The 18,462-nt window shown below is 53.2% G+C and overlaps 1 protein-coding gene across 1 annotated transcript in view; it reads right to left on the bottom strand.

The window, feature by feature from the left end:
- LOC308275711 (uncharacterized protein) overlaps nt 1-18,462 on the bottom strand; it is a gene marked incomplete at both ends in the record, with an annotated part of 74,392 nt that overhangs the window by 23,910 nt on the left and 32,020 nt on the right. The window contains 7 exon segments of the mRNA XM_080714063.1: nt 459-696; nt 824-949; nt 1,059-1,334; nt 1,509-1,665; nt 1,873-1,955; nt 4,117-4,548; nt 4,605-4,661. Of these exon segments, the coding sequence (XP_080570189.1) occupies nt 459-696; nt 824-949; nt 1,059-1,334; nt 1,509-1,665; nt 1,873-1,955; nt 4,117-4,548; nt 4,605-4,661 (1,369 nt within the window).

The raw sequence follows: 18,462 nt of genomic DNA on the forward strand, positions 1-18,462 counted from the left end.
ACCGGGAGTCGTAGCATCAAATTCCATCCCATTATTGTGTGTTAGAGCAGCCACGTACTCAATGGACCACGTCACCTCTCTAAGCCTTAGTTTACCTCCCTGTAGAATGGAGACGATGCTGATTTCACAAGGTTGCTGCAAGAAAACAGGTCAGAAAAATAAAGACGTGTGCAAACAGGAATTACCATTGTAACCAAAGTCTGTGAGTGCCCTCCCTTCCCTTTTCCTGGGACAGGGTGAACTTTGGTTCAAATAAAACCTAAACAAGGCCAAGGCCTGACCCATCTCTGCACGCAGGCTAAGATAACAACCGAAAGTCCTTCCGGGCCATAAAGTTTTATTGGCAGGTCAGAGGAAGAGCCAAGGGTAAGGGTCCCTTCCCTCCCAAAGCCCTCCAGGGAATCCCTCTGCCGGAGGGCAGGAGCCCAGCAGCCCACCCACTCAGATGTTGAGCTGGCTGGGCAGATTATTGTAGTGGGCGTCCTGGCCCTCCAGCAGGCTGCGGTAGGTGGCGATCTCTTGCTCCAGCCGAGACTTGATGTCCATGAGCAGCTGGTACTCCTGGTTCTGCCGCTCGGTGTCAGCACGCACGTCGCTCAGCTGGGCTTCGATGTTGCTAATCACCGCCTGGATCTGTGCCAGCTGGGCTCCGAAGCGGGCCTCGGTCTCTGCCAGCGTGCCTTCCAGGGCGGCTTTCTGAGAGGGAGAGGGAATATGACTCAGCAGGGCTGGTTCCGGGAGAGGGCATGGGCAGAGCCACCGGCCAGGCTGCCCAGGGCTACGAGGGCGCAGATGTGGACCCCACAGGGCGGGCGGCACGTACCATGCTGAGCTGCGACTGCAGCTCAATCTCAAGACCCTGGAGGGTCCGTCGCAGGTCGGTGACTTCAGACTTGCTAATCTGGAGCTGCTCTGTGTGGCCGGCGACCTCCCGGTTCAGTTCCTCACTCTGTGACAGAGAGAAAGGGGAGGGAGTAAGCAGGGGCAGATCTTTGGGGAAAGGTACCAAGCTCTCCTTCTTGCCACCCCTCAAAGAGCATCTGCTCCCCGCTGCATACCTGACTGGTGAACCAAGCTTCCGCATCCTTCCGGTTCTTCTCCGCCATGACCTCATATTGACTCCGCATGTCACTCAGGATCTTGGCTAGGTCGATGCCCGGAGCGGAATCCACCTCCACGCTGACCTGACCACCCACCTGGCCCCGCAGGGCACTGATTTCCTGGAAAGGCATGGCAGAGGTGGGCATGTCAGGTCCCAGAGCCTGCTGGACCTGGGCCAGGTCACTCCCCCACACCACCCCCAGGTCAGAGATGGTCTGCTTTAAGGTGCAAGCCTAGAAGTCGGCACTGGGGAGTACACTGGATGGTCACCATCCCCTACAGGAAGCCTGGGAGCCATGATTGCCACACGGGGCCATGCTTGGGGGTGCAAGAACACCATCAAAGGACAAAGCATCCTCGGCCCCAGAAGCTGGGATAGGATCAGCAGAAGGCCTCTTTTGACCCACCTCCTCGTGGTTCTTCTTCAGGTAGGCCAGCTCCTCCTTCAGGCCCTCGATCTGCATCTCCAGGTCAGTCCTGGCCAGGGTCAGCTCGTCCAGCACCCTGCGCAGGCCATTGATGTCAGCCTCCACGCTCTGGCGCAGGTTCAGCTCCGTCTCAAACCTTGCAGAGGAAATAGTGGAGATCAGGCCAGAGTTGGCTCTGTGCCTCAGATCACTCCCCCATCTCCCCAGGGTTCGGGAATCCGTGGTGGGGGCTTCAGAACAGCTGTGCTGTGTGAGGACAAAGTCCAGATCCCCACTGTACTGAGCCCCTTAAAGGCCGAGGCGTGTCCCACCCTGCCCCCTGTCCCCAGGGGCAGCGACTCACTTGGTTCGGAAGTCATCTGCTGCCAGGCGGGCATTGTCAATCTGCAGGACAATCCTGGAGTTCTCAATGGTGGCCCCAAGAATCTGGAAGGCAAAGGCAGGAGGTTGGCACCAGTATGGCAATACCAGCACTGCCCACTTACTTTGTTCCCAGAGGAGGGGGTAGAAAGTGAACATGTCCCAGCCAGCCGTGCCCACTGCCCATCAGCCTGCTCTCTGGGTGGCCTTGGAAACAGTCCATGCCCAGGAGCTAGGGCAGGAGGACATGCTGCAGGGGAGGCTGGGTAGGAGGACATCTCTGGGTCCCGTGCCCGGTGAGATTCTAAAGGGCCTGAAGGGTGTCTGTAAACCAGATGCAGAGAAACCAGAAGCAGGAGGAAAGACTTTGTCTGTACCAGCTGCCCCCACACACACCCACAAAGTATACTCTGCCATCAGGAAAAAGTGCCCATTTGCTAAGCACCTACTATGTGCCAGACATTGTACGCCTCACCCTTGATAGCCTCTAAACTTCACCGCCCAGTCAGTGGGCACTCCTGCTTTACAGAAGTGGGAATCCTCCAAGTTCACTCCAATATGAAGACTTTGTGACCAAGGGGAACAGTCATATCATCCAGCATCCAGCTCAGCAATGACTGCAGTACTCAGGTTCCGGGTTCATTGTTCCCAGAGAAGAGCACCAGGTGGTAATTTACATGGTGTTTTGTTTTGTTTGGGGACTGGACTAAACTCAGGGACATTCTACCTACCTCTGAGTTACACCTCCAGCCCCCCTTCTCTCTCTCTCTCTCTCCCCCCCCCAACAAGGTCTCCCTAAGTTGCTAAGAGTCTCACTAAACTGCTAAGGCTGGACCTCAAACCCGCAATCCTCCTGCCTCAGTTTCTCAAGTACTGGGATTACAGGTGTGGGACACCATGCCCAGCTGCAGGGTTTTATTTAATGGAATTGAACACAATATAAAAATCAGAGGGAATCACCCACAGTAGGATAGGAATTATTTCAAGAAACATTTGCCTCGTGTGGAGGGCAAGAGGCAGGGAGGAGATGTGTGGGTGCTTAGTAAGACATGTTTCTTATTGTAGGTCACAGTTTAAAGTGTGAACCTGAGCCAGGCGTGGTGGCGCATGCTTGTAATCCCAGCATTCTCCCAGCATTCGGGAGGCTGGGACAGGAGGATCACGGTTTGCAGACAGCCTCAGCTACTTAGTGAGATCCTTTGCAGCTCAGTGAGCCCCTGTTTCAAAATAAAGAATTTGAAAAATAGGGCTGGAGGTGTAGCTCGGGGGTAGAATGCCCCTGGGTACCATCCCCAGTACTGCAAAATAAATAAATAAATAAAAATAAAAGTGTGAACTGCACTCCTCTGGGTGGCTGTGGACCTCTTAGGCTCTCCCCCACCTGCCATCCAGGTCTGGCCCCAGCATCCAGTGCAACGCTGCGGACGCTGGGATGCCCCTTGAAGGACTCAGTGTGTGCCGAAGGGAGGCTGTTCAATACAGTTTCTGATAGACGCCTTGCCTCTGGAGGGACATCAAGCCCACCCTGCAGGCCCCTTTAGGGCCTCTGTAGCTTGGACTCTCATGGAGCTGTCCCTGCACCTGGTTCTCCAGGGCAAGGTCTGTGCCAGCAAAGGCTCAGGGCCGTTGTCCCTCCTTTCCCCTGGCCCAGAGGCCGCAGCTGGTTCTCAGATTTCTCCTGGAGCTCCTTCCTAAGCCTGAGTGTCCCCGGGGCAGTTGAGGAAAGTATAAGGAGAGAGCCAAAGAGCAAGAAGAGGCTAGGAACGCAGGGGCCCCACGCAGGGGTCTCAGGGGACAGATCTGGCCCGAGATGCACCGGATCCCCCCAGTGCAAACTCTGGCAGCTCCCTATGGGGCTGTGAACCCTGACCTACACTCCTGGGAAGCCTAGGGCCGGTGGTCCCGTCTCCTCCCTCCCCAGGGCCCCTTTCCCAGGTCTCTCCGACCAACGCCCCGGCACCAGCCCGCTCCCCTCCGCGGCCCCTCCCACTTTCCTGCCCCACCCAGAGCCTCCCTCCCCCTTCCCACTGCCCCGGCCTCACTTCCTGCCCCTACGGTCCAGCCCCTGGTCTCGGCCCCCCAGCTCTCTTCCCCACCCAGTGGGCCCTCCCCGGTCCTGAAGGGCTCGCTCCCGCCCGCCTCCCTCGCCCCGCCCGCGGGCTGCGTTTCCAGGGCCGCCGCCCGCCCCCTCGCGGCAGGTGCACCCAGCGGCCCGGCCGCCGCCCACCTTGTCCCGCAGGTCCTCGATGGTCTTGAAGTAGTGGCTGTAGTCGCGGGCGGGCCCGGGCCCCTGCTTCTGGTACCAGTCTCGGATCTTCAGCTCCAGGTCGCCGTTGGCCTGCTCCAGGGCGCGCACCTTGTCCAGGTAGGAGGCCAGGCGGTCGTTGAGGTTTTGCATGGTGACCTTCTCGTTGCCCGCCAACAGCCCGTCGGACCCGGCCAGGGCGCCGGCGTAGCCGCCACCATAGCCCCCTGAGGACGAGGACACGAAGCGGGCCGAGGAAACGGACACGCCGCGGCCCCCCGAGCCCCCGTGGATGCTGGGCGCGCGGAAGGCGCCCCCGGCCCCAAAGCTCAAGGAGCCGCCGCCCAGGCCCCCGAAGGACGAGGTGGCCGAGGACTGGCGATAGCTGTAGGAAGTCATGTCGAGGCAGAGGACCTGAGCGACAGCGGCAGGGACGCTTCGGACTGCGGGAAGAGTGCCGGAGCGCTCACCTGGCGTCTTTTATGCCCTAGGCGGCTGGGGGAGGGGACGGTGTCAGGGGCGGATACCTGAGCCCCACGGAATTCAGGAATTCGCAGGCTCCAGAGTGCAAATATGGGCACTCTCCCCATTGGTCAATTCCTGACGGCTCTGCCCCCAACTCTCCCCTCCCAGGAGCCAGAGGTCCCTGCCCTCCCCGGAGAGGCCCCACCGCAAGCGCTGCCCCTACTCAGACTCTTCAAGACACTCGCTCTGAACTTTTTCCCCCACCCTACACATGCCTAGACCCTAAGTGACTCACACCCCAGAGTTCACATTCTGACCCTCACCCTAAACATCCCCAGAGTTTGACACTCCCCAGGGATCACAGCCCCTGGGAGATACAATGCTAAAACCTCAGAAAGCCCTCTTTGGAATCACATCACGAGCCCCTTCCTCCTCCCCATCATAACCAATACACCTGATCACCAGACTCCTGCAGCCCACTGGAAGTCACAGCCTCTCAGAACCCCCTGGGGATCACCTCACCCCAACTCCCCTTGGGCCCCTCCGACAAAGGCAGGTTCCTGGTGAGGTGCTCTGAGCTGCAGGCTTCCTGCTGCCCCACCCTGCCCTGACCATACAATGCGCAAAGGTGACAAAAGCCCCAGGAACAGCTGCAGGGAGCGGTTCTGGCAACCAGCCTGGCTCCCCAGCCACAACCCCAGCCTCAAAGCTGACCCCACCTGAGGCCGACCCACACCGACTCTCCATACCCTTCCCCTGGAATCCCAAAGCATTCCACAGCCAACCACACAGCACCGAGCTGCGGAAACGTTGCAGGACTCTGAGCCTGGGCTGGGGAGGCGGATAGCTTGCCCTCGAGGCATTTACCACCGGCCACCCAAAGGCAGAAATAGGGTGTGAACTGCCCTCCTTGCGCATCTCTGCAGAGGTGTTAAAAGATGATGCAGGCACCGAATCCAAGTCTCTCAGAGTCCTCCTGTCCTAGTACCAGAATGGCTAAGCTAAGCAAGAAAAGTAACACAAAAGTCCCTGGGCACAAAATGAGACATTGTGTTAAGAAAGGAAGGGGCCCCTTCTCTCCACACACTGCCCCAGCCCCGCTGCTTAACTAGAGCCAGGCGGACACTGCAGGCCAGCAGAGCTGCCTGCCTCAGTTCCTGCCCCCGTTCCTGCCCACACACCCTCACCAGGCCTCAGAATCATTCCTGCCGCTCCTCCCCATTATGTGTCAGGGCAGTCTCCCACTTCTGGACAGAAGTCCTGTACCTCCTGAAAGGGTATTAGGGAGATGGGCCAGTCACTCCCCATCTCTGGGCCTCAGTTTCCCTTTATGAAATAAGGGGTATGCCTGCTTCACCCTTCCCTCTGCACATTTTCACCTGATCCCCTATGATTAAATGAAGATCTGTCCCCAGCCTCTGAAATCTAAGTCCCCTGCAGACTGTCTTCTAACCAGGAAGCCCCTCACACACACAGCCCTGGCCCACCCAGAACAGTCCACAGCTACTCTGACTGTTTCAACTTCGGTTGCAGGAGGACCCAGGGTAGATCTGGGGAGCCCAAAGGAGGAAGAAAGGGCCCCAAGGCTGGCCTTGAAAGCAAGGCGTGTCTGGGCCTCCATAAAGGCTGTAGCGGCCAGGGCTGGTCTGCCCTGAGTCACTCTCCTTATCTGCCCGAGGAGGCAGCCTGCTCCTTGGGGGAGGAGGCAGGCGACTGGCCAGATAGTTGCTATGCGCACTAAGCCCCAGCAGCCATCTCTGTTTTCCTTGCCTGATAGGAGGGTCTGGAAAGGGACTTTGTATTAGGAAGCAAAGAACAAAATTAATAGCTCTATCCCAAAGACTAAGCTGTTCTAAGTTCCCTAAGAACTTCCCTTAGGACTTAGCTGTTCTAATTCAGAGGCACTTAGAGTCCCAGCTCCCTACCCTAGGGCTATAACCATCAGAGGGAGCAGCTGCAAGGCAGTTTACAAAGCCTCCCACCAGCCCAGTGGAATGGGCATTCTTTCTCTTTACAGATGAAGAAACAGGAGCTGGAGGATCAGGGAGAATCCACAGCCCGAGTGTCAGGTGGTAGCGGCCATCCTCTTGATCCTCAGCCCCAAGCCCTGGGCGCCTAGAGTGACAGGGGCTCTGATCTCCCTTCCAAGAAATTCTCAGCCCCTAAACAGCTCTTTAGGGTCTCTTCCTCCAAACCTTGCCATGCCAATTCCCAGGGCAATCGGCCTTAGACTGGTCTGCAGAATGAGGCCAGGAGAATACTTTGTAAGCTCGCTTTATCTATCTGTCTCTCCCCTCTCCTTTTCCCCATAAACAGCCCACCTGTGAATTATGTGGCTTTTGACACTTCTCTGACATATCAGAAACTTGGAGAAACATCCCCCCCCCCCCCCCGTCCCATCCAAAGAGGTGGAACTAAGGGCTCCAGGTGCTGGTCCTAGTCAGTAAACAGACTGTCTGTGGCTGGGCATCTCTGGTCCACCTCTAGCCTCAGGAGGGCAGAACCGGGTTACTCCCCTCCAAAGCCCTGGTCTCCAGGCTAGAGTCTAGGGTCAGCAGAAGAGGGCACACAGGGTCAGCTCAAAGAAATCCCAGAGAGGATCCAGCCCAGCCTCCCCTGCTCTATTCTTTTCTCTCTCTCTTTCTTTCTTTCCTCCTTTCTTTCTTTCTTTTCTTTCTTCCTCTCTCTATTTTTCTTCTTCTTCTTCTCTTTCTTCATTTCTTTTTTCTTGGTACTGAGGATTGAACCAAGAACATTCTGGACTACACCCCCAGTCCTATTTGTCTTTAAACAGGATCTCACTAAATTGCTGAAAGCCTTGCTAATTTGCTAAAGCTGCCTTCAAAACTGCAATTCAAACTGGGCATTGTGGCACACACTTGGAATCCCAGTACTTGGGAGGCTGAGACAGGAGGATCTTAGAAACTTAGTGAGACCCTGTTTCAAAATAAAAAATAGGGCTGGGGGTAAAGCTCGGAGGTATGCCTCCACTGCCGTAGCGAGACAGTCATCAGCTGGGGAAGGCTTGGCCTCGATTGCCCATGTACCAACCTGCCCCTTGGCGGTGTTTTGGTTGGCCAGTGGGCCATTCAGGCAGCATCTTAAAGCTCAGTCTAACAGAAGGGACAGGCTGGTGTATATAAACAGATCTGAATTATAAGCTGGAGGAGAGAAAGGTAAATGTGTGGGAGACCTTCTGAACTTACCTGTCACCTAAATTGATAACCCCTTGCCAGACGCTCTTCCCTCCCCAGGGACCATCAGCAGGAGGCTCTGCAGACCCTTCCTCACCCTCTCCTTCATTCAGTGAACGTGCTCCAGGCTCCGTCTTCCACGCCAGGCATGTGGCTAGGTGCCGGGATACAGGGAGTTAAAACACAAGCTTTACCTCACTCTTGTAAGAGGCTGACGGTCTGTAGGGGGATTATAGACACATAGTCATTTTGATGAAATAGAATAGATTGAATATCCACATTAACTTTCATTCTTTCCTACATTGCACGAGTGATAGGGGATGTTTTAAAAGAATAAGAGACAGTAGAAGATAAGTTTCCACCAGCAGGGCGTGGTGGCACACGCTTGTAATCCCAGCGCCTGGGAGGCTGAAACAGGAGGATGCTGCAGGTTCAAAGCCAGCCTCAGCTACTTAGTAAGACCCTGTTTCAAAATAAAAATATATAAAGTAGGTCTGGGATTATAATCCGCAGGTAGAAAAACCCTGGGTTCCATCCCCAGTATCATCAAAAAAAAAAAAAAAAGTTTCCACCAAAATCTTAAAGCTCAAAAATGGTAGCGTGGAAGGTGGGAGGAAGTTAAGAGCTAGAGTCTAGGGGCATGGGAAATTAAAGGGCAAGAAGCCGTTGAGAAACAAGCAGATAGCCAGATTCTCAGCAGATTCTCAGCACATACCCAGAGAGGAACTGGGAGCCCAGGTTCCCTGGGAGGGAAAGTGAAAGGACGGTGAACAGGGCTGGCTGGACGTTTCTGTAAACAGCACGCCTTTACCTTTCTCTCCTCCAGCCATAAACAGGCCCTCTCCCAGACCCTCTGCCCAACCAAGCAGCAGGTGAAAACACACCTCTCCCCAGCCCAGGACGAAACAGGAGATTTACTTTTCCCAAGTGCAATAGCAGATTCAGGGAGTTTGATACCACCAAGTGTTGGGGGAGCTATGGGGTCATGAACCTTCTCAAACGTGCCGAGTGGGAGATGAACCGTGGCAGCCACCTGGCAGGCAATTTCCCAATGTCTTCCATTTTTAAAAGTTCGCAGGCACCACCAGCTCCACTCTTCATATTTACCCCCAGAGAACCCCTTACAGTGTATTCAGGAAGACACACAAAAGGACACTCTTTGAAGCATTGTTTGCAAAAGTAGAAAGAGAAACAGTCACTGGTGGGGGATGGTTTAAGCAAACACCACAACATCCACCCTCTGGAGGACTGAAAGCAGAAAGCAGAGTGAGTCAGGTCGACATACAGTGACATGGGAAACCCTCGGTGCCAGTTCTGAGCACCAGAAACACGGCAGAAGAGCGTCATCTGTAATATGATAAGCTCACGTTGGCATACGCTTTAGAGATGACATAGTTCTACAGGTACATATGAATATGTATGTTAGTGCACCCGGAAGGAAGGAAAAGCAGACTGATAAGAGATTTCCTTGGGAGAGAAGTTTATTGCAGAGCCGGGTGTGGTGGCACACATTTGTAGTCCCAGCATTTGGGAGGCTGAGACAGGAGGATCGCGGTTCCCAGGCAGCCTCAGCTACTTAGTGAGGCCCTCTGAAACTCATTGAGACCCGGTTTCAAAATAAAGAATAAAAAATAGGGCTGGGAGAATAGCTCAAAGGTAGAATGCCCCTGAGTTTCAACCATAGTACCCCCCCCCAAAAAAAAGAGCTGATTGAAGGGTAGGAGTACAAGGACCCTAAGCTTGGTTTGTATGGTTTAAATTCTTATACAAATGCATTTAGGCATTATTTGTTAATTAAAAGTGAAAAACCTTTTTGGGGTACTGGGGATTAAATCCATGGGCATTTTTCCCCAAGTGATATGCCCAGGTTATTTTTTATTGTGAAGCAGGGTCTGGCTAAGTTGCTGAGACTGGTCTCCATCCTGTGATCCTCCTGTTTCAGCTTCAAAGTACTGGGATTATAGGTGTGCATCATTGCACCTGGCTTTGAAAGTAAATTATTTCTTAAGAAACACTATATAAGCCAGGTGCAGGGGCACACAATTGTAATCCCATTGTTTCGGAAGCTGAGACAGGAGGATCTCAGGTTTGAAACCAGACTCAGCAATTTAGTGAGGTTCTCAGCAACCTGTCTGAGAACCTGTCTGTTAAAGACCCTGACTCCAAATAAATAAAATCCAAGCTGGGCATGGTGGCAAACACTTACAATCCCAGTACTTGGGAGGCTGAGACAGGAGGATCACAGTTGTCAGACAGCCTCAGCTACTTAGTGAGGCCTTCTGAAACTTTGTGAGACCTTGTTTTTTTTTTTTTTTTTTTTTTTTTTTTTTTGGTGGTGCTGAGGTTCCTGGAAGCCCTTCTACCTCAGGGCTACACTCCCAGACCTATTTTATTTTTTGGAAACAGGGTCTCCTAAGCCAGTGAAACTGGCTTCGAACCTGCGCGATCCTCCTGTCTCCGCCTCCCAAGCGCGGGGATTACAAGCGTGCGCCACCACGCCCGGCAAGAGACCTTGTTTTAAAAAAAAAAAAAAATAGGGCTAGGGTGTGACTCAGAGGTAAAATGCTGCTGGGTTCCATCTCCAGTACTGCAAAAAAGAAAGAAAAAGTAAGAAAAGAAAGAAAATTATTCTGTGGGTGTAGCTCAAAGGTAGAATACCTCTTGGTTCAATTCTCAGTTAAGGAGAAGGAGGAGGAGAGAAGGAGGAAAAAGAAGGAGGAGGAGGGGCACTCTATGATTGACATTTAGAATTGGCTGAATTCAGTATATTAATACCCTCTCCCCCTCTCCTTACATGGACCACTGACATTTTGGAAAGGGGAAGAACAGGAATTGTGGCAAGAGGAGGACATTGGGGAGAAGAGAGGCTCCTGCCCCAGCCCTCGGTCCTTGGGGCTGGTTTTACCTGGAAAGAGAAAGCGGTAGAACTTTTCAAGAGGGATTTTGAGCGTGCCTGGTACAAGAGGGGGCTATTCAGGCCCGGTTGACTCAGTCCTGGGGGAGATTTCCTCCTGCTCTGGCTCCCCAAAGTTCAGGAGGCTTGGGAGCCCTGCAGTCAGCCCCCCTCCTCAGACATCCCATGGTGGGCACCAAGTGGTGCGTCTGCACCTGCGGGGCTGGAGCTGGTGGCAGAGCCGAGTGCTCCCGTGCGGGCCTGCAGCCAGCAGCCCTGTGTTGGCGGCCGTGAGGCATTCCTTTGGGCATTTCCTGAAGTGGCTAAGGGATCTTCAGGGGCACTGGAGCGAGTCGCCACTATGTGGTTATTGTGTCAAACTATTGACCCAGCAGCATTTAGGTCTCAAACTGTGCACAGAATTGAGAGCAGGGATTTATATCCACTTCTTCTTTCCTGGGGCATCTCAGGAGGGAGGGCACAACCCTCTGGCAAAAGCTGAAAGGCCTGTATGTGTTTGTCAGCAGAGGGGCAAAGAGAACAGGGGTCCAGATATCAGAACAGCTGCAGGCTGGCTCGGGGGGCACCAGGTGGCCAATATGGGGGAGTCAGTAGGAGCTGAAGGCTCTGTCAAGGGCTGGACTTAGTCCTGAAGACTCTAAAAAGTCATTTTAATAAAGGGTGTGACATGGCCAAATTTACATTTGAAATCACCATGGAGCTGGGCACAGTGCTGTGTCCCTGTAATCTCAATACTTGGGAGACTGAAGACAGGATAATCGCAGGTTTGAGGCCAGCCTCAGCAACTTAGTGAGGCCCTGTTTCAAAATAGAAAAGGGTGTGGCTTGGAGAGAGGATGTCCCTGGACTCAGTCTCCAGTACCAAGAAGAAAAGAGGGAGGGGGTGTGGGTTTCCAGTAGCAAATGAGTTGCTAGGACAAGAGAAGTGGACATGGAGGCAGAGAGGTGGTCATAGAAGTGGATGGAGAGTAAAGGGCAGAAACCAGAGACACTCCTCCTCGAGTGGCTGCTGACAAGCTGGAGGGATGACAGAGGAGCCAGGCACAGAGCACTGCTGTGTGCCAGAAATGCCGGCCAAGCCCCAGGGCATCTCAGAAGAGCAAGACCCCTGGACCCACACATCTTAAGGACCCATGACTTCCCTGCCCGCTCATTCCCAAACTGGGGAAAATCCGGTTCACTGGCTTGAAGGAACAGGAGGCAGGCCGGGGCGGCCGGGGCAAGGCAGAGCCGGTCTTGCTGCACGCAGCTTGGGGTGATCCTTGGCTGGACGGAGCTGTCATGGGGCCCCATAGCCTCAGTGGCTCATTACAGTCAGTTCCCAGTAAGCGGGAAGCAGGAGCGGGGGTGGGACTGGCGGGCTGAGTCAGGATGGCCCCAGTGTTCCTTTGCACGTCCTCAGGGGAGGACAAACCTGCCCAACCGGAACCAAGGTAAACCTGGGGGAGGGGAGAGCCAGTCCTGTGGGGAACTGTCCTGTCCACCTCAGGGAGAGAAAAGCAGGCGCTCGACTCCCTCTCTGGTGCAACATTCCACACCCTGGGAAGGCCTGGGACATGAGGAGGCTCCGGCAGCTCTCCCCAGGCCCGGGGAGGGCCCCAGCTGGCCTTAGCCAGGGCCATTTCTTTGACTTGTTCTGCCCTGGACTATCAGGACCCTATTTGGAGCCCCTGCTCTGCTCCGGGCCAAGGCCCATGCCGCCCAGAAGGGGGCTTGGAGAGTGCCAGACCCAGGGCAGAGAGAAAGGAGAATGTCCCAGGGGCTGCCCTGATTGCCTGGGGCCCAGGGGATTGCCTGGGAGCTCCTCGTGCCCCTCCACGGCCAGCAGCCTCCCCTTCTTCCCTCCTACCAGGATCCTGGAGGGGAAGGAGGTGGGTCTGCGCTGCCCTGCTGAGGACAAAGACTCCACTCAAGACCTTTGCATTGCAAAACTCAGCTGATCCTGAGACTCCTGAGCGGAGGTTTCCAGGCTTTAACTAACTACAGTCACCTGGGAAGGTCCGGTCCTGTCCAAGAGCTTTCGTCCCTTCCTCTAAAGCAGGGGTGGCGCTGCTCCCCAGCACGCTCTCCCTGCACACCGGCTGTGGTTCAGAGGCTCAGGTGATGTGGTGCAGGATCTTCCTGTCCGGTCCTCACCTTACCTGCTCTGCAGTGAGGCCAGTTCCTCTGGGTTCTGCCAGGCTTAGGTGTCACCTCCTCTGTGATGTCCTTTGATGCCCTCAGGGGGGACAGCGTTCCCTCCTCACCTCCCACTGGGGCAGCCTGGCTTGTTGTCCCGCACACACCACGGCCCTGTCCTGTCCCCACAAACGGTCTCCCCAGCTGCTTCCAGCCAGCTTTGCTGTATCTAGTCCCAGGCCTGACTCCAGCACCAATAAATCTTTAATGATTTTTTTTAGAGCAAATAAAATGTTTTAGTTTTGAACTAAAACAAATAAAATGTTTTAGTTTTATTTTTTTTTTTTTTGGTGCATTGTAGTCATACATCTTAATGGGGTACAAGATGGTGGAGGCATACATGCACACATCACCCAATTCCCACCCAATTCCCTCCCCATTCCCTCCCCCTCTGTTTGGCTTAGTGATTGACCTTGCAATGGTTGTTAATGTACATCAGGTACATTAGAGGATTTCCCTCTCCCCCTCCCATCCCCTCAGTTAGGTCGCCTTATTTGCTCATCTATAGAATCTCCTTTCTCATCTAGAGCTCCTCCCATGACCCATTTTCTCCCTAGCTTCAGCATATTAGGGAGAACATCTGATTTCTTATTTTTTGTGACTGACTAATCTTACTTAGCATACTGTCCTCCAGCTCCATCCACTTCCCTGTAAATGATGTAATTGTGTTTTTCTTTATGGCTGAGTAAATGTGTACATATTGAACAGTTTTAGGTGTACAGAAAAATTCTGAATATAAATGATGAGTTTCCACAGACAGCCACTGTCTCCCCTATTACTAACATCTCTCACTACTTTGGAACATTTATTACAATTAGTGAATGTATATTGATATATTATTAATTTGAGTAAAGGTGATACTTTAAGCAAATTTTCCACTTTTGTTTGTTATGGGATCTTGTTTGTTTTTGTGCTTTTTGTTTGTTTGTTGTTTTAAGTACTGGGGATTGAACCCAGAGGCATTCTATCTCCAAACTACACCCCCAGCCCTATTTATTTAGGGTCTCACTAAGCTGCTGAAGCTGATCTTGAACCTGGGCTCCTCCTGTCTCAGCCTCCCATGTACTGGGATTACAGATATGTGCCACCATGCCCAGCTGAGAGGTCCTTTTATAAAACTAACAAACAGCCGGGCGCGTGGTGGCGCAGGCTTGTAATCCCGGTGCTTGGGAGGCGGAGACAGGAGGATTGCGCTGGTTCGGAGCCAGCCTCGCTTGCTTAAGAGACCCTGTTTCCACATAAAAAAGTTAAAAAAAAAAAATAGGTCTGGGAGTGTAACCCATGGGAGTGTATCCCAGAGGTAGAAGGGTTTCCAGGAACCCCAGTACCACCAAAAATAAATAAATAAATAATAAAAACTAACAAACAAATTATGGACCACCTTCTATGTGCTGCCTTCTAAACCTAGACAGCTTCTAGAGGCTTCTAGGACGTGACAGCTAAAGCTCCCTGCCCTGCTGGAGCTCTGGTTTCCATGGAGGGGTGAGGGGAGCCAGGGCCGCAGCTGAGCAGGGGAGGCCATTGTGGGGAGGTCAGGGAAGGCCTTTCTGAGAAGGTGACCCTGGAACAGAGCCCCAGATGAGGTAAGGGGCCTTCGAGTCCCCAGAGAGGAGCCCCAGGCTGCGGTTGCAGCAAAGGCTGAATCACTGCAGGAGGAAGCTGAAGTACTGGAGGAATACCTTGCCACAGGGCAGAGGCTGGAGTGAGCCCACCAGGCACAAGAGGCCGGCACAGAGGAAGCTACCCCAGGCTCAGCACTCTCAGTAAGGTGCTAGATTTTATCCGTGCAGTAAAGGAGCTCCTTCCTTCTTCCTTCCTTCCTTCCTTCCTTCCTTCCTTCTTTCCTTCCTTCCCTCCTCCCTTCCCTTCTCTTCTCTTCTCTTCCTCCTGCTCCTCTTCCTCCTTCTTTTTTTATACTGGGAATAGCAGGCAGGGCTATTCTACCTCTGAGCTACATCCCCACCCTAGTTTATTTTTTATTTTGAAACAGCATCTCACTAGGTTGCTAGGGGCCTCACTAGTAGCTGAGGCTAACCACGAACCTGCGATCCTCCTGTCTTAGCCTCCTGAGTACTGGAATTAAAGTGCACCACCCTGCCCAGAATAAAGCAGCTTTAGAACAGAGACATGGGGGGATTGCTTAGCCTCTCTCTGGGGAACTGACCACAGGGGCCAAGGGTAGAAGCTGAAGATGTGCTAACAGGTCAGGGGTGCTGGGGGCTTGCTGGGGGTCGATGCCAGAGGTGGAGGGGACAGTGGCCTGCTGTGGAGGACACCTTGAGGGCAGAGCCACCCGGTCCAGGTGCCAGATTCTTGAAGGCACCAGGGAAGGAAAACAATCTCAAAGGCTCCTACTTTTAAGTTAAGGTAGGAGAAATAAAGGAAGTAGGTAGAAGGAACACAAACAGGGAAGGAAACAGAGACTGTAGCTTTAAATCTAAATGTTCCATTACGACCTCACCTTGCCCTAAGGTCTGTTTTCCTCCAGGCCTAAAGTCCTAAAAGATCCAGTAAATCTTAGCATGCTCTAACTTTAATCCACTAACTTTAATGAATTTATTTAATGGTACATATATTTTGTTAGTCTACAGAATGTATTTTGGACTAAGAAGTCTAGGCCTAAGTTCTTAAAAGGGCCATCAAATCAAGGATGCATACACACACACACACACACACACACACACACACACACACGCACATACTGAAACGTGGCGGGGGGTTCTTGAGAAGACCCAGCATTTCCTTAAGATGAAAGGGAGTTTCTTGAGAAGAAACTTGGTGTTTCCTTACCGGGTTCTTGTCTACGGTGAGTGAAGAATGACACCCGCAGACCGCAGGAAGGGGAGTAAAAGGTTTATTGGAAGCAGCAGGGAATAGGGAAAAGTGGTCGAACACCCCGAAGGGGCTGTCGGAACTCTGAAGTCCAGCAGCTGCCTTCAGGACAATACTTGAGGGTATCCCAAGCCGAATGCCTTCAGTTGCAACCTGCTTTCTCCCAAAGTCCATGCGATCTGCCAGAAAGAAATAGGGAAAGTTGCAGAATACCTCTACAGGCTGTCGGGACTCTGGTGTCCAGTAGCTGCCTTCAGGTCACTACCCGAGTGGCGCACAAGCCAAGTGCCATCAGTTGCAAACTGCTTTCTCCCAGAGTCACATGATCTGCCAGAAAATAAGTGCAGGTCACCCCTAGGGGCCTTGGTCGGCCTTGATGTCCAGCAGAGGCCTTCAGGTCACTACCCGAGTGTAGCTCGGGCCACGTGCCTTCAGTTGCACTCAACCTTCTCTTAAGGCTAACGTGACCTGTGAGAGAGAGAGAGAGAGAGAGAGAGAGAGAGAGAGAGAGAGAAGCTCCCCAAAGAGGAGGGGTTTCCAGAGAGGGTAAAACCGTCCTGGTGACTGTGCTCGGGGTATATATATGTCTGCATGTCCTCTCTTGCTTGGAGTTTGGGATTCTGGGAAGCAGCTCTCAGAATTTGCATAGGGTATTTGCATGTCCTTTGAGGGGTCTTCTTTCAGTAGGAGTGTCATTTGCATGTCCTTTGAAGGGTCTGCTTTCAGTAGGAGAGTCAGACTTGCTCCAGTGATATCTCCTGGGTTTGTTGATTAGTAAACAGATGATTTTGTGAAGCTTTGGTCATTCTTATCTCTGATCCTTGGAAGAGCAGGAAATTAAGTTTTGTCTACCGAGGCCTCTTCCCTATTTGCCTATTTCCTTTCTACCTCCTCAATATCTCCCCACCCTTCCTGAAAGTCCCCTATAAAAGAAGAGCCCTGCAATCCCAAAGCGCCTCTCTCACTCTGGATGTGGCCCATGTTCTCTTAAATGTGTATTTCTTACCTGCCTAAATAAACCTCTGTCTATGTCTCTGGCTTGTGCTAAAAAATTATTCCATCATGGAAGCCAAGGACTTCGCTGGGTCCCTAGTTGAGGAGCCAACCCTTCTCCTATGGTGGTTTGAGGCCTGAGCCTGGCATTTACACTGCAGGCCAAGGGCTGGTCTGAGGTCCTGGCTTATCCTATCACTCTCCAGAAGGACAGTGATCACCCCCAGGATCCTCTGGGCTCCGCTTTGAAAGAAATCCTGGAAAAGTTATGTTCATTTTCCAAGTATTGTGCCCTATCTCTGCCAGCATTGATGTCAAAGAGAGGCGTCATCCACCTGGGCCCTGCCCTCAGAGAGCCTACAGTCAGGGTTAGGGAGCAAGCAGGGAAGTCACCTCAGTCCAGGCCTTGCATTTTCCAAAAGTTCAACAAAGCAACCATGATCAGGTATCACCTCTGCAATCGCGCTGAGGAGGACGCTTGCTTATATCTTTTCAATTCTGACTCATCCCAGGCTCTGCTGGGTTCAAGAGTGCAAGCCGGGCCTCCTGGGCTAGGGGAAGGAAGGGCATCAACTTAGCTGAGTTTCTGGTCCAGCCAGGCAAAGGGGAGAATGGGAGAAGAGACCTTAGTAAGAGCAGGAGGGGGAGCTGCAGGAGACAATGCAGAGCCCCAGAACCTCCTAGATCCTCCTGGCTGAAGCCAGCTGCGGGGTAAACATTCACCAGGCAGGAGGGTGGCTGCCAGGAGCTGGAAACATCAGAAATTCCCAGGAGCTGAGAGAGGCAATGCCTTTGCCCAGGAAAAGGGCAGCTGATGCCACCCCATGCTAGGGGCCCCATATCGAGGGGCACTTTAATCCTCGGATAGTCAAATGGAAGGAAACACACGTCCCACCCTCAAAGATCTGGGCACACAGAACATTTAAGGAGGATGAAACCTCGTGGGATATCTGAAGCACCTGTGTCCATCCCGGGCAGAGCCAGCGGATGCCAGCCCCCTGCCCCGAGCAGCAGCCCAAGGTGCCAGGCTCTCCAGGGAGGGGCTGGAGACCCGCCAAGGAGCCACATTGCTGGACAGCATCTCCCACCTTCCTCAGGCTCAGCCTGGCCCAGACCCTGCCCCCTCCTATGGAATGCACGGGAGGGGGGGGCTTTCTTGGCGAGCCGGGTCTGGGATTAGGGCTGGCGCCTAGGGGAATGAGAACATCCAGCACAGATACCGGATCTGGCTCAGTAAACATACAACTAGGCCCCAGGTGCAACAAACCAAACACCTTCCAGCAGGGAGGTCTCTGTCTGGGAGTTGGAAGGCTGGGTTTCAGCCTGGGGGAGGGGAGGATGCAGGAGTCCTGAAATTCCCAGACCTTCCAAGCCCATTTTCCTTGTCCATAAAGAAATAGATTAAGGCAGGGCATGGTGTAATCCCAGGACTGGGAGGCTGAGACAGGAGGACCGCAGGTTGGAGAGCAGCCTCTGCAACTTAGTTTGGGCCCTGTTTCGTTCCCAGGTGGAGGATGTGAATATTATCCCATAGCACCTCAACCCCCTGCAGCATTCAGACAGAAAGCACTGTCATGGGCAACGCAATAACTTCTGGGGTTCTTGGCTTTCGTGGCGAAAATAGGAGGTATGTAAGAGATTTATTCAGAGAAGGGATGGCACCAAGCGAGGAAGGCACTGATCAAAGAAGGTGGGGGGTATGGCAGAGAAAATCACCTGGAACAGACCGTTTTTCTGGAGCAGGAGAAAGCAG

Source organism: Muscardinus avellanarius (genome assembly GCF_963383645.1).
Source record: "Muscardinus avellanarius genome assembly, chromosome: 16".
In the NCBI taxonomy this organism is placed as follows: domain Eukaryota; kingdom Metazoa; phylum Chordata; class Mammalia; order Rodentia; family Gliridae; genus Muscardinus; species Muscardinus avellanarius.